General features: G+C 48.2%; 1 protein-coding gene across 1 annotated transcript in view; it reads left to right on the forward strand.

Moving 5' to 3' along the window:
- Window positions 1-14,676, forward strand: part of LOC137305881 (metastasis-associated protein MTA1-like) — a 90,549-nt gene that overhangs the window by 22,452 nt on the left and 53,421 nt on the right. The window contains exons 4-5 of the mRNA XM_067974814.1: window positions 4,633-4,710; window positions 9,166-9,298. Coding sequence (XP_067830915.1) covers window positions 4,633-4,710; window positions 9,166-9,298 — 211 coding nt within the window. The remainder of the gene's footprint in view (window positions 1-4,632; window positions 4,711-9,165; window positions 9,299-14,676) is intronic.

A 14,676-nucleotide genomic window follows, 5' to 3' on the forward strand; every position in this document is an offset into this window, starting at 1 on the left:
GCTGCTTACTATCCTTTTTATTTCTCCGTCTGCACTGCACTCATGCCAGATGCACTGTATCTGTCACCAAAATGAGTTTTGAGGCCACTTTAATGGCGTTGAGCCCTTTCATTATTGAACAGTTTTGCAGCATTTAAACCCATTTGCTTCAGTTTGAGAGTGACCATGAAGATTTTCAGTACGTTTCTAAAGACTAAAGGCACGATGGGCTGTGCTATATGATTCTATGATAACATATTTACTGAATAAATGCTGTTAAACTGTCTCCTCCATTCTTATGGAAGTGTTAGTCGTGGCTCAGTGGTAGCACTCTCGCCTCTGAGTCAGAGGTTATCGGTTCAAGCCCTAGTCCAGAGGCTTGAGTAAATGATCTAAGCTGCTGGAGGTGCTGTCTTTTGGATGATGTTAAACGGAGGCTCCGTCTGCTCCTCGGTTGGACGCTATTTACAGAACAGGGGAGTTCTCCCCGGTGTTTTGGCCAATATTTATCGCACAACCATCTACACTAAAACTGATTATCTGGCATTGCTGGTTGTGGGACCTTGCTGTGCCCAAATTGTCTGCTTCGTTTCCCTACCTTACAACAGCGACTACACTTCAAAAAGTATTTCATTGGCTGTAAAGCGCTTTGGGAGATTTTGAGGGTCATGAAAGGTGTTAGATAAATGCAAGTTATTTCTTTGTTTTTCTTCAATATTCTTGCCATGTGGTTCCCAGGACCAATCCCTGCTTTGATCCTGGGGGAAGAAAATACTCCCGCGGTGGCCTCCTTTTCCCGTTTTTGCTGAGGGCTATTGCAGCCAGTTGTGAGGACCCCCTCCTCTCCCTTGCCCACCCTAGTTCAGATCACACACCAGAGATTGACCCTTTCTGTCTCCATCAGTAAATACCGGTGAGATTAGTCCCATTATTATTGGCTTTGCCTTGTGTTTCCCCAGGCGCAAAGCAAAGGAAAAACAGGTGGAGACCTGTGACTCTGGGTTTCTGCTCTTTTTATGTAGCCCTGGGGTTTCCCAGTGGGGGGGGAGGAGATCGGGGAGGGGGAGTGCATACTAAGGGATGCAATGATAATTTGACAGTTCCTGCTCCTCGCACCCCATGTTCCTGTTCGCTTGCGCAGGGTGTCCAAAAGAAGGTCTTGTGCGGAGCCGTGGCCGTCCAATCGGAGGATAGGAGAGGGTCAGGCAGCAAAGAGGAGGCCCCTCTCCCCGGTCAGGGATCAGCATGAGAGGCTTTCTGCCTGCTGACTGGGCAACAGCCAGAAAGCCCTGATGTTGGTTGCTATTTCCATTCCTGCAGATCTCTAGGCTGACGTTCTAACCCACTTCCAGGCACTACACCATGCAGGAAATGCTCTGTCGGACAACTTCAACTCTAGACCGCCCCCATTCACTATGCCCCGAGCCATCAGTCACGCTGCCCTCCCACTCTCTCCCTATAAACCTACCTTCAAATGCTTACCTTCACTCAGTTCTGTAATTGCCCCATCTCCTTTCAGGCCTGAGCTCAAACTCTGAAGCACATTGAGACTTCTTTTGTGTTGAAGCCACTGTCAGTTGTTGAAGTTAAGATGTGAACTCTTCAATTAACTAACCAGGAATGGCCAGCAGCTTCAGTCCAGGTCTATGGTGTAGCATGTTCCATTGACACTATATTAGAGTATTATTCTCCCAGTGCATGCCTGACCTTTAAGTATTATCCTTCAATAACCTGTGTGGATACTGTATCTATGTGGTGCATAAAAGAAATGATGAACTTTAGGAGACAACTGGAAGCGTTCAGATTGTTGTACAACAATGTTGTACTGGACTGACAGATAATGGACGTTTAGTGTAGTGGACATTGGAGTAAGGTACTGTGAACACATGAAGAATAGCCATGTGCGAGAGGTGCTGGAGGCGGAACCGTGCCGGGTGTGCGTCCCGGGAGGGGGACCGTGCCGGGTGTGCGTCCCGGGAGGGGGACCGTGCCGGGTGTGCGTCCCGGGAGGGGGACCGCGCCGGGTGTGCGTCCCGGGAGGGGGACCGCGCCGGGTGTGCGTTCCGGGAGGGGGACCGCGCCGGGTGTGCGTCCCGGGAGGGGGACCGCGCCCGGTGTGCGTCCCGGGAGGGGGACCGCGCCCGGTGTGCGTCCCGGGAGGGGGACCGCGCCCGGTGTGCGTCCCGGGAGGGGGACCGCGCCCGGTGTGCGTCCCGGGAGGGGGACCGCGCCCGGTGTGCGTCCCGGGAGGGGGACCGCGCCCGGTGTGCGTCCCGGGAGGGGGACCGCGCCCGGTGTGCGTCCCGGGAGGGGGACCGCGCCCGGTGTGCGTCCCGGGAGGGGGACCGCGCCGGGTGTGCGTCCCGGGAGGGGGACCGCGCCGGGTGTGCGTCCCGGGAGGGGGACCGTTGCCGGGTGTGCGTCCCGAGGGGGGGACCGTGCCGGGTGTGCGTCCCGGGAGGGGGACCGTTGCCGGGTGTGCGTCCCGAGGGGGGGACCGTGCCGGGTGTGCGTCCCGGGAGGGGGACCGTTGCCGGGTGTGCGTCCCGGGAGGGGGACCGCGCCGGGTGTGCGTCCCGGGAGGGGGACCGCGCCGGGTGTGCGTCCCGGGAGGGGGACCGCGCCGGGTGTGCGTCCCGGGAGGCGGGACCGCGCCGGGTGTGCGTCCCGAGGGGGACCGCGCCGGGTGTGCGTCCCGGGAGGGGGACCGCGCCGGGTGTGCGTCCCGGGAGGCGGGACCGCGCCGGGTGTGCGTCCCGAGGGGGACCGCGCCGGGTGTGCGTCCCGGGAGGCGGAACCGTGCCGGGGGGCGGAACTGTGCTAGAATGTGGAACCCTATCTGTGTGCATCTTGGGGGTGGGGGAGGGAGAACCAAGGGGAGAAATATAGCCGAGAAAGCAATTTTAAAAAAAAGCTTCTGCTGTCATTTGCCTCTTTAATTGGTGGGGAAGGAGCTCTGTCTCAATGTAGTTGAGTTGTTCACTTTGACTGATGTTCCCGATAACCAGTGCTGGCACACTGTTTGCCGAACATTTTGAAAAAGTGCTGTTGCAGTTGTAGGGTTAACTGAGCATTAAGTGTAATTGATGTCACAGCTCTGTCATGTGCTGCCAGATTCTAGCAACACCCTTTCCCAAACTAACCTGCAAAAGCTGCTCTTGCCGTGTCGGTCTGGAGCTGACTGATCACTGCATCAATCGCAGGCTTCCATCCGCCTGGGTCCGTGAGTGCCCAACATGGCTGCCTGGAGACCCACCCCCCTTGCCAGCTGGTGCTGCTGTTCAAAAGCAGCCGAGAAGCTTATCCCGTTGTTCTTGTTCAATTCCCATTGATTACATGGACAGTGACCACGTGATAAAATCCCTCTGGAGTTTGAGAAAGACCTGGCAGTTTGCCAGTCAGTGTTGGAGGGCAGGCTTGGTCCCTGATGGATTAAGAGCTGCATGAGAGAGACCTTTCAAACTACCTTAACCCTTTGAGGTTGGGAGAGACTGCTTTTTCTTTCCAAGAAGAAAGCCTTTCGTTCATTTTTAGTGATTGAAGTGAGGGGCGAGTGAATAAAAGAGCAATGTGCACTGCTGGGCTCCTGTGTATGCCAACAAGTGAGGAGGGGCCTTTGAAGCCCCTGTTTTTCCACAGCAGCCCCTCATCTTAGACAAATGTAACTATAGCACTGATTAGCGTAAAGCACAAAGCCGCTTGCTGTAGTGTTGAGTGGTAATTCCTTATCAGTCCCGCATACAGCCGCCTCCAAGAGAGGTATTGGGACTAAATGGTCCCAATACCTGAAGCACAATGGAACAGATCCAATTGATGTTTTGGCCCTTCTCTATAAGCTGAAGAGTAATTTGTCTCTCTGTCGCTCCCAGTTTTCTCTTCCTCTCCTGAAGGCACTGACTCTGGGTTCCATAGGCACAAGTAACTTACACTTTGCCCAAGTAGCACTTTGTCACGTGTGAGCCTAGGCTGTGAGCGGCTATGCAACCTTGAAGGGCAGCGCAGTCCCATCCACTGTCCACAGTATAGGGCCAGTGATCAGGACCAGCAACTCTGGCTGATCTGTTCTGTTATTTTCCCCCAATTCAGCACAGTCCAACAGTAGAACTTGCATCCTTCTGTACGGTACAGATTGGACCCTTTATCCAGTAGGCCATCCTTGGATAAAAACAGAAAATGCTGGAAAAGCTCAGCAAGTCAGGTAGCATCTGTGGAGAAAGAAACAGTAAACATTTCAGGTTGAAGACCTTTCGTCAGAGCTTCGACCTGAAAGGTTAACTCTGTTTCTTTCTCCACAGACGCTGCCTGACTTGCTGAGCTTTTCTAGCATTTTCTGTTTTTATTTTGGATTTCCAGCATCCGCAGTGTTTTGCTTTTTGGGGCCATCCTTGGAGCCTGCCTAACTTTGAATCTTTGTCGGTTGATGAACCGTTGCCTAATGTGTGTAGGGCATTAAAATTTCCTTCAAATTCCCTTTCTGTACAAACTGTGCCACAGCAAGTTGTGACAGTGTCCTAAGGGATTACTTGCACGGTCAAACCAGAGCACACTAATTCTATTTAGATAAAAGTAAGGTGCATGATGGGGCCTGGCACTTAACAGGATCAGATGAAATGAGCTGTACAGTAATTGTTCATTTGTTCCCAATTTGTGTAGGCCAAGAGTTGGATAATTGTGACCCAACACTACCAACTGAGGGCCCAGAAGTTCCAGAAGAAACGCTGCCTAAAGCTGGTGAGTAAATTGCCATCTCTCTCGGGAAGTTTCTTTCTACAATCAGCATTCCATGAAGACCCGAGGACAAAGTTGTGTTCCTGGCTCTAACTTTTTCTTGCACATTGGACTAAAAGGACAGACCTTAACTCCGTACCTCCAGGAATGGCACGGTGCATCCGCGATGTCAAGTTTTTGACAGTCTGTGATTTTGTTCTGTCAAAAGCTAAGGCGCCACATGGAGTTCATTTTGACTTCAGAATTGGTCTGCACGTGGATCTGGTAACTCAGCTCCCAATGGAGTAGTCCTTCTGTACGCCTGCAGTTACTGTACCAATCCGTACGCTGCCACCTCCTTTGCATACCAATCCACCTAATGGGTGCTTGTGAGTCCTGGCCTGCTTTGTTCTAGTTCATCTGCAGTGCTGCACTGTGCACCAAGCAGGCTGGTGTTTACTTGCTGCTGTACTTAGTCACTTAAGCGCAAAATTCAGGGCATGATGTAAAAATATTACCACATCAAAATGTCCATTGCTAATGGATTGTTTCCCAGCCCCAGTGTTAGCCTCCTTATGTTTCTAATGCTCCTGCTGTGATGTTGCCTTCACTGATTCATTTTAACTCAAGATGGGAACATTAAACTGATCTCTGCTGTCCTGTCCTGTGGCCTGTCCACCTATGGGAATGAAGGTCTTTACCAAGGAAGAAGATGCTGCCAAAGTCACAGTAAAAGAAGAGGTAGTTGTGATACTGGATGGGCTAAAAATTGATAGAGGTACTAGAAAGGCTGGCTGTGCTTAAAGTAGATAAGTCACCCGGTCCGGATGGGATGCATCCTAGGTTGCTGAGGGAAGTAAGGGTGGAAAATTGCAGAGGTACTGGCCACAATCTTCCAAACATCTGTAGATACGGGAGAATTGCAAATGTTATACCCTTGTTCAAAAAAGGGTGTAAGGATAAACCCAGCAACTACAGGCCAGTCAGTTTAACCTCAGTGGTGGGGAAGCTTTTAGAAACGATAATCTGGGACAAAATTAATAGTCACTTGGACAAGTGTGGATTAATAAAGGAAAGCCAGCACGGATTTGTTAAAGGCAAATCGTGTTTAACTAACTTGATTGAGTTTTTTGATGAGGTAACAGAGAGGGTCGATGAGAGCAATGTGGTTGATGTGGTGTATATGGACTTTCAAAAGGCATTTGAAGTGCCACATAATAGGCTCGTCAGCAAAATTGAAGCCCATGGAATAAAAGGGGCAGTGGCAGCATGGATACGAAAGTGGCTAAGTGACAGGAAACAGAGAGTAGTGGTGAACAGTTGTTTTTCGGACTGGATGAAGCTATACAGTGGTGTTCCCCAGGGGTCGGTGCTAGGATCACTTTTTTTGATATATTAATGACTTGGGAGTACAGGGCACAATTTCAAAATTTGCAGATGACACAAAACTTGGAAGTGTAGTAAACAGTGAGGATAGTGATAGACTTCAAGAGGATATAGACAGGCTGGTGGAATGGGCAGACACATGGTAGATGAAATTTAACACAGAGAAGTGCGAAGTGATGCAGTTTGGCAGGAAGAACGAGGAGAGGCAATATAAACTAAATGGTACAATTCTAAAGGGGGTGCAGGCACAGAGTGACCTGGGGGTATATGTGCACAAATCTTTGAAGGTGGCAGGACTAGTTGAGAAAGCAGTTAAAACAGCATATGGGATCCTGGGCTTTATAAATAGAAGCATAGAGTACAAAAGCAAGGAAGTTATATTGAACCTTTATAAAACACTGGTTTGGCCACAGCTGGAGTATTGTGTCCAATTCTGGGCACCGCACTTTAGGAAGGATGTGAAGGCCTTAGAGAGGGTGCTGAAAAGATTTACTAGAATTGTTCCAGGGATGAGGGACTTCAGTTACGTGGATAGACTGGAGAAGCTGGGATTGTTCTCCTCATCAGAGAAGGTTAAGAGGAGATTTGATAGAAGTGTTCAAAATCATGAAGGGTTTAGATAAAGTAAATAACGAGAAACTGTTCCCATTGGCAGAAGGTTCGAGCACCAGAGGACACAGATTTAAGGTGATTGGCAAAAGAACCAAAGGCGACATGAGGAAAAACTTTTTTATGCAACGAGTAGCTATGATCTGGAATGCGCTGCCTGAAAGGGTGGCAGATTCAATGATGGCTTTCAAAAAGGAATTGGATAAATACTTGAAGGGAAAAAATTTGCAGGGTCAAGGGGAAGAGCGGGGGAGTGGGACTAACTGGATTGCTCTTACAAAGAGCTGGCACAGACTCGATGGGCCGAATGGTCGTCTGCTGTGCTGTAACTATTCTATGATTCTAAAATCTAAGAAAACATTTGACCTGCAGTAACCTAGGCTAGAGTCACAGGTAGCCTTAATAAGTTTCTAGCTTTCTCCCTTTTGGTGTAACAAAGAAAATGCATTTCAGAGTAATTCAATGCATATAAAGCACTTTGGAATCTTTCTCAGAGATGTTAGGAGATGCTATGTAAATGCCATCTGTGTATCTTTTGCCTTTTCTCAAGGTGCTGACTATTGCTGTTTGCAGGTCTTGGATGCCCACACCCTCCAGTCGCTCGCCCAATGACCGCTCTTTGCATGAGCCCCTATAGTGAACCCTAGATTTTTCCAATCAGCATTATTTTCAGTGGGTTACCACTGGTGTTACAATTATAGCACTATTAGCAAAAATAAACGTGTTCGGAATTGGAGGAAAGCATGTGACACGGATTGGTAATTGCTTAGGCGGTAGAAGCGAGAGAGTAGGGATAAAGGGAATGTTGGGTTGTGACAAATGGTGTTTCCCAGGGATCAACCAGGGCCTCAGCTTTTCACCATATTTATCAATAACTTGGATGAAGGAATAGAGTATTTGCAAGTGTGCAGATGACACCAAGTTAGGAGGCACAGTTAGTTGTGTAGATGGGATCTTTGTTGATTTCCTTACTGCTGCAGCTGGGAATGGCTAACGCAGCACCGGCCTGGGATTGTGCTGGGGACTTTTCGTCTGAGTAGCTTAATGCTGTGGTAAGCCTTGGGTGGGGCAAAGAGAGAAATACTTCTCTTCCCCTCCCAATGTACACAGTACGGGGGGGAAAATGTGTCTTAGCTTCGAACCTAATTTTCTCCTTTTGCGGGTGGTGGGGAGCGGATTTTATGTTTATCGAAAATGTTAATACTGGGAAATAGAATATTTTTCACCTCAAGCATCCATTGTCAGCATCAAGCACTCACAGGTCAGGTATCACTGCGGTTAGATGCAGCTTAAAGTTCCCTTTACTTTGCACAACAATCTGCTTTAGCTTGAACATCAAAAGACAGCCCCCCACTGTTTTGCTCCATTTTCCTCATTAACCGTCCTGTGATTTCTGTGAATGAGATTTCCAATTTAGAGACAGAGTAAGGGAAGCTTTGTGCTGTGGGCCTATGCCGACACAAAATTAATTTGTGACGACCCAAACTCATTTACTGTAGGACCCTTGCAGCCATCGGAGTGTAGAAGCTTTCATTCCATTGCCCTGGGCTGGATTTGAACCCCGGTAGAGGAGGTGAACGGCCAGCGTTTAACCCACTGCATCATCCACATCCTAAGCTAATTTTAGTCGAGTGCTTTTTTACTTCACTGACCAATTCAGGGGTCTCCGCCAATGGCGGGCATCTATCGGGAGCAGGAAGTTGGAAATAGAGTTACAGTATCTGCAACTAGGCAGGAAATTTCAGGCTGCTGTTTGACTGGTAGGGAGGATCTCACTAATTTCTTCTTCAGAGCTATCTGTGTCCCTGTTGTAAGCACACTGTAACTTATACCTGGGCTAGGTGTGAATCATTTTGTTTTTCTCCCCTCAGCATCGACATAAGTCTCTAGTCCCATCTCTTTCCACAAGTTTTGTGACACTTGTGCTTCGTTTGTGATCTGTTACCTACTCATAAAATGAACTAGCCTTGCATTAAAAACTTTTATTTTAATCCTACCCTTTCCATTGAAAGTGTAGCGCACATCTTGTCCCAATTAACCATCAGAGAACTGCAGGAGCATTTTCCCAGTGAAGCCAATTGTTGGAACAAGGTCGCAGATTTTAAAATATAATTTTCCCTGGAGGATTTGGAGAAGTAGATTTCTGGTTTTGTCTATTCCTTGGGCAGGTCTGGATTTGCTGTGTTCACGATTTCCAAAAAACTAGCTGTCCAGTGATGGAAGGCATCAATGTCTCTGGAAAGCTGCAAACGCGATGCAGGTCTTGAAATGTTGAGGTCTTACTCTTGGTTACCAAGCTAGTAATGGGGCTGAAGAGTCCTGAAGTATTTTCCTCCGGCATCCACCTGCTCCCTCAGGCACAGGCAGAGCAAGACAAAGTCTTGAGAGTGTGAAGAGCTGCCTGTGGGATTTCAGCGGGGAGCCTTGCTCACTGTGTTGTGCAGTAGCAGCTGGTGTAACTTTTTATTTTGTTTTTAAATGCAGAAGATCTGGAGGAGGAAATAGAAACCGAAACAGACAGCGCACAGCAGCTGACAGAAAAACAGCAGCACCAGCTCAAGCATCGAGAGCTGTTCCTATCGAGGCAGCTTGAGTCCTTACCAGCAACGCACATACGGTAAGCAGATGTTTGTATGAACTGCACGCAACCCCCACCCACAATATGTTCACGTACAGCTGGTGCCCCTTCAGCCCCTCGAGTCTGTTCCTCCATTCAGTGAGATCTTGGCTTTTTTTTTTATTCGTTCATGAGATGTGGGCATTGCTGGCGAGGCCAGCATTTATTGCCCATCCCTAATTGCCCTTGAGAAGGTGGTGGTGAGCCGCTGCCTTGAACCGCTGCAGTCCGTGTGGTGAAGGTTCTCCCACAGTGCTGTTAGGAAGGGAGTGCCAGGATTTTGACCCAGCGACGATGAAGGAACTGCGGTATATTTCCAAGTGGGGATGGTGTGTGACTTGGAGGGGAACGTGCAGGTGGTGGTGTTCCCATGTACCTGCTGCCCTTGTCCTTCTAGCTGGTAGAGGTCGTGGGTTTGGGAGTTGCTGTCGAAGAAGCCTTGGCGAGTTGCTGCAGTGCATCCTGTGGATAGTATACACTGCAGCCACAGTGCGCCGGTGGTGAAGGGAGTGAATGTTTAGGGTGCTAGATGGGGCGCCAATCAAGCGGGCTGCTTTGACCTAGATGGTGTCGAGCTTCTTGAGTGTTGTTGGAGTTGCACTCATCCAGGCAAGTGGACAGTAGTCCATCACACATTTGACTTGTGCCTTGTAGATGGTGGAAAGGCTTTGGGGAGTGAGGAGGTGAGTCACTCGCCACAGAATACCCAGCCTCTGACCTGTTCTTGTAGCCACAGTATTTATGTGACTGGTCTAGTTAAGTTTCTGGTCAATGGTGACCCCCAGGACGTTGATGGTGGGGGATTCGGCGATGGTAATGCAGTTGAATGTCAAGGGGAGGTGGTTAGACTCTCTCTTGTTGGAGATGGTCATTGCCTGGCACTTGTCTGGCGCGAATGTTACTTGCCACTTATCAGCCCAAGCCTGGATGTTGTCCAGGTCTTGCTGCATGCGGGCATGGACTGCTTCATTATTTGAGAGGTTGCGGATGGAACTGAACACTGTGCAATCATCAGCGAACATCCCCATTTCTGATCTTATGATGGAGGGAAGGTCATTGATGAAGCAGCTGAAGATGGTTGGGCCTAGGACACTGCCCTGAGGAACTCCTGCAGCAATGTCCTGGGGCTGAGATGATTGGCCTCCAACAACTGTTCTGTATCCTAACTCAATTTACCCGCTTTGGCTCCATATCTCTTAATACCCTTGGCTAACAAAAATCTATCGATCTCAAATTTAATATGAGCTAGCATCTACTGCTTTTTGTGGGAGAGAGTTTCACACTTCTACCACCCTTTGCGTGAAGAAGAGTTTCCTAAATTCTCTCCTGAATAGCTCGGCACTTATTTTAAGGTTATGTCCCTTTCCCCTAGACTCCCCCATCAGCAGAAAAAGTTTCTACCTGCACTATCAATTCCTTTCAAAATCCTAAAAACCTCAATCAAATCACCCCTTCTATATTACAGGGAATACAAGCCTAGTTTATGTAATCTCTCATAATTTAACCCTTGGAGCCCTTGTAACATTCTGGTGAATCTGCGCTGCACTCCTTCCTTTCTAAGGTGCGGTGCTGTAGGGAAATAACTAATGTCCCAGTGGTTCGTGGACCTGAACAGTAGCAGTCAAAGAAGGTCGCCCTTAGGCAGTAATTTCGTTAATCAAAAGTGATTATTTAATGATTTAAAAAGTCACTGCAAACATGCAGCAAAGCAAGCAATACATACAACTGTAGACCAAGTATTCCAACATCAAGGGGGAAGAGTGATCGCCTCTCTGTAGCTCTTGAAGTTTCTTCTTGTTGAATTTTCTTTTTCTTGACGCTCCAGCTCTTCTGACTGCAGTAGGCGAAGCTTCTCCAAGCTCCTCCGATTGTTGACTCTCCACTGGTTCACTGTTGAAGCTTCTCCAAGCTCCTCCGATTGTTGACTCTCCACTGGTTCACTGTTGAAGCTTCTCCAAGCTCCTCCGATTGTTGACTCTCCACTGGTTCACTGTTGAAGCTTCTCCAAGCTCCTCCGATTATCGACTGTTGAAGCTGCCACAATGTCCTATCTTTATATGATTTTTCAAGGTCTTGTTTATCTCAGATCTTCTTATCCGTGTGAATCCAGGTGCCGTTATCCTTCCCAAGGATTTCTTGTTATCTCAGCAATGTTTTTCCAATTTAATTGCCATGAGAACTGAATTGTTATGAGAATCTTTATATTGTTGTGAGAACCGAATTTATTTTGAGAACCAGAGACCCTCTTGAAGCTTCTGCCTTTCGTTCTGATCAGTTGTTATTGAGAACTGAAGCTTGTTAAATTTTTCTGCACAGTTGCAGTTTAAACTGAGATTCAAACGCCCAAAGGAACAAGTTAAATTTACATGCTCAAAAATGGAATGTCAAGGGGCGAGTTAACCCTTTTCTGCAAATGTCCAACAGGTTTTAAAATCAGTGTTCATGGGTTTTAACCGTTGCCCTACAGTGCCCATAGGAAGCAGAATTTAAAGATATTACCAGTAGCAGCAGGAATTCCAGTTTGCGATCTATAGCTAACTCAATTATTAAGGTGGTTTGCCGCCTTGTTTGGGAAGGGAGAATCTGTATTGCTGCACCGCCTTGGGTCAGTGACATCTGAAGTTTATCGCCATCCTGCTCAACGTTCCACAGGCCTTCAGTTATCTTGACTTAATTATGTCCCAAAATTCTGCAGTATGCTGTACAGCAGAGATTGCACTACAGCACGAGCTGGACACAGAGCCTACTCACAATGGGAAGCAGACGGGAGAAGCAAGGCCACCTGTTTTGCTCTCCAGTGTGACTTTTTCAGCCTCCAGGAAGGGCAGTGAAGTCAAGCTAATGTATATCACAGTGACTCGTGCAAAACTCGTGTGTGTAAATTCTCTGCTCTGTCAACAACACATCGCCTACCCCTACCTGGCTTCAATGCAATGTTGGCAACCGTGCTTTAGTGAGGACAGGATGTGCATTAAGATCAGCGGTGTACTTCGACTTCAAGCTGTTCGGACCTGTAGTGAACAGTCTATTGAGCTGAAATAGTCAGTCATGAGGCTGCTACACCTGTAAAATAAATGCCACTTGGGTTTTTCAACATAGGGAGGCCCCATTCCCTTGACCTGCCCCACTCCACAGGAGTGAGTCACTAGCTGGTCATGGGACAGCTGACAAGTGCAAGTTTGAGCCCTTGCTGGAGATTCAGCAGATAGCAGGAATTTCTGGAGTGACCTAGTGAGTTGCATAAGATGTGTGTGTGTCCATTCCTATCGCCCACAACATGGACGTATATCGAGCCCCATTGCATCGTTGCTCCCCAGTTGGAGGTACAGAGTTTCAGCAGCAACCTCTTGCTTCTCGGCAGCAAAATACACTGAACCGTGGAGATAGGAGCATTGTCTCGTACCACTTCCAGCAGCTGTTGTCACAAACCTGTTTCCTGAGTAGCTGTGGGATGGACAGCTTTCAGAGTTGTAGGAGGACCTCTGTGTAACCGATTGCAATGTACCAGCCATTTTGGTGTATTAGATGTCAAGTCCAATGCCAAGATTTACTCTTTAACCAATTAAGCCTGGTCTTGTGACGGGCTTTGGCAGAGAGATGTGCCCACCACCCCCCCCCCCCCCTCCAGAGTGCAGGGTCACAGGTTGATGGAGGCCAGAACCCCTCCTCCCAACAACTGTTTCCCCTTTGTACCACAAATTCACCTCACAGCTTGATCCTGGATCTTGTGCATGGACTGGAGGAAGCCCTTCTTTTGCATGGCCTGAACCATGAAGAACACGTCTTACAGGCCGCAAGCTAGATCTGTATTGGGACTTGGGTCTTTCTCACCTTTCATCAATGGCCGCCAAGTGCCCTTCAACTCTTCACAGTACCGTCACAAAGAGCTGTGTCCAAACTCAAGGTAGGAAATTGAAAGAAAAAAGGACTTGCATTTATATAGTGCCTTTCACGACCTCAGGACGTCCCAAAGAGCTTTACAGCCAATGAAGTACTTTTGAAGTGTAGTCACTGTTGTAATGTAAGAAATGCGGCAGCCAATTTTTGCACAGCAAGATCCCACAAACAGCGATGAGACCTGTGTTTTAGTGATGTTGATTGTGGGATAAATATTGGCCAGGGCACCAGGGAGAACTCCCCTGCTCTTCTTCGAAATAGTGCCATGGGATCTTTTACGTCCACCTGAGACCTGAGAGGACAGACGGGACCTCGACTTAACGTCTCGTGCCTAAGACGGCACCTCCGACAGTGCAGCACTCCCTCAGTACTGCATTGGAATGTCAACTTGCATTATGTGCCCTGTCCTGGAGTGGGGTTTAAACCTTCTGATTTAAAGGTATCGGTTGGAAGATACAAGGGTTTGTATCTCAATTGTTGATTCATATCGAGGGGCCCTTCTGTGTCAGTCGTGGCTCGGTGGGTAACATTCCCGCCTGAGTCAGAAGGTTGTGGGTTCATAGTCCCACTCCAGCGGGACTTCGATCTTTTGAATGAGACGTTAAACCAAGGCCCCGTCTGCCTGATCTACTGGTTCAAGTAAATGTTAAAGATCCCATGTCACTATGTGAAGAATAGGGAATTCTCCTGGTGTCCTGGCCAACATTCCTACTTCAACCCACACCACCAAGAAACAAATTAACTTAGCCTTTCCAAAACTCTGTACAGTTTTGGTCTCCTTACCTAAGGAAGGATACACTTGCCTTAGAGGCGGTGCAACGAAGGTTCACCAGATTGATTCCTGGGATGAGAGGGTTGTCCTATGAGAGATTGAGTAGAATGGGCATATATTCTCTGGAGTTTAGAAGAATGAGAGGTGATCTCATTGAAACATGTAAGATTCTGAGAGCGCTTGACAGGGTAGAGGCTGAGAGGCTGTTTCCTCCGGCTGGAGAGTCTAGAACTAGAGGGCATAGTCTCAGGATAAGGGGTCAGCCATTTAGGACCGAGATGAGAAATTTCTTCACTCAGGGTTGTGAATCTTTGGAATTCTCTACCCCAGAGGGCTGTGGATGCTCAGTCGTTGAGTATGTTCAAGACTGAGATTGATAGATTTTTGGATACTAAGGGAATCAAGGGATATGGGGATCGGGCGGGAAAGTGGAGTTAAGGTCAAAGATCAGCCATGATCAGATTGAATGGTGGAGCAGGCTTGAGGGGCTGTATGGCCTACTGCTTTCATTTCTTACGTTTCCTCTCTCTATTGTACGTGGGATCTTGCTGTGTGGCAAATGGCTGCCTCACTTACCTCATAGGTCACTGCATTTCAAATCAATTCATTGTATGCAAAGCACTTTGGGACACTTGAGACTTGAGCGCTACATAAATAAAAACCTTTATTATTTTGATATCCTCTCCTGAATCATGAAAAGCCAGACTAC

This window comes from Heptranchias perlo, chromosome 41 (assembly GCF_035084215.1).
Source record: "Heptranchias perlo isolate sHepPer1 chromosome 41, sHepPer1.hap1, whole genome shotgun sequence".
Classification (NCBI taxonomy): Eukaryota; Metazoa; Chordata; class Chondrichthyes; order Hexanchiformes; family Hexanchidae; genus Heptranchias; species Heptranchias perlo.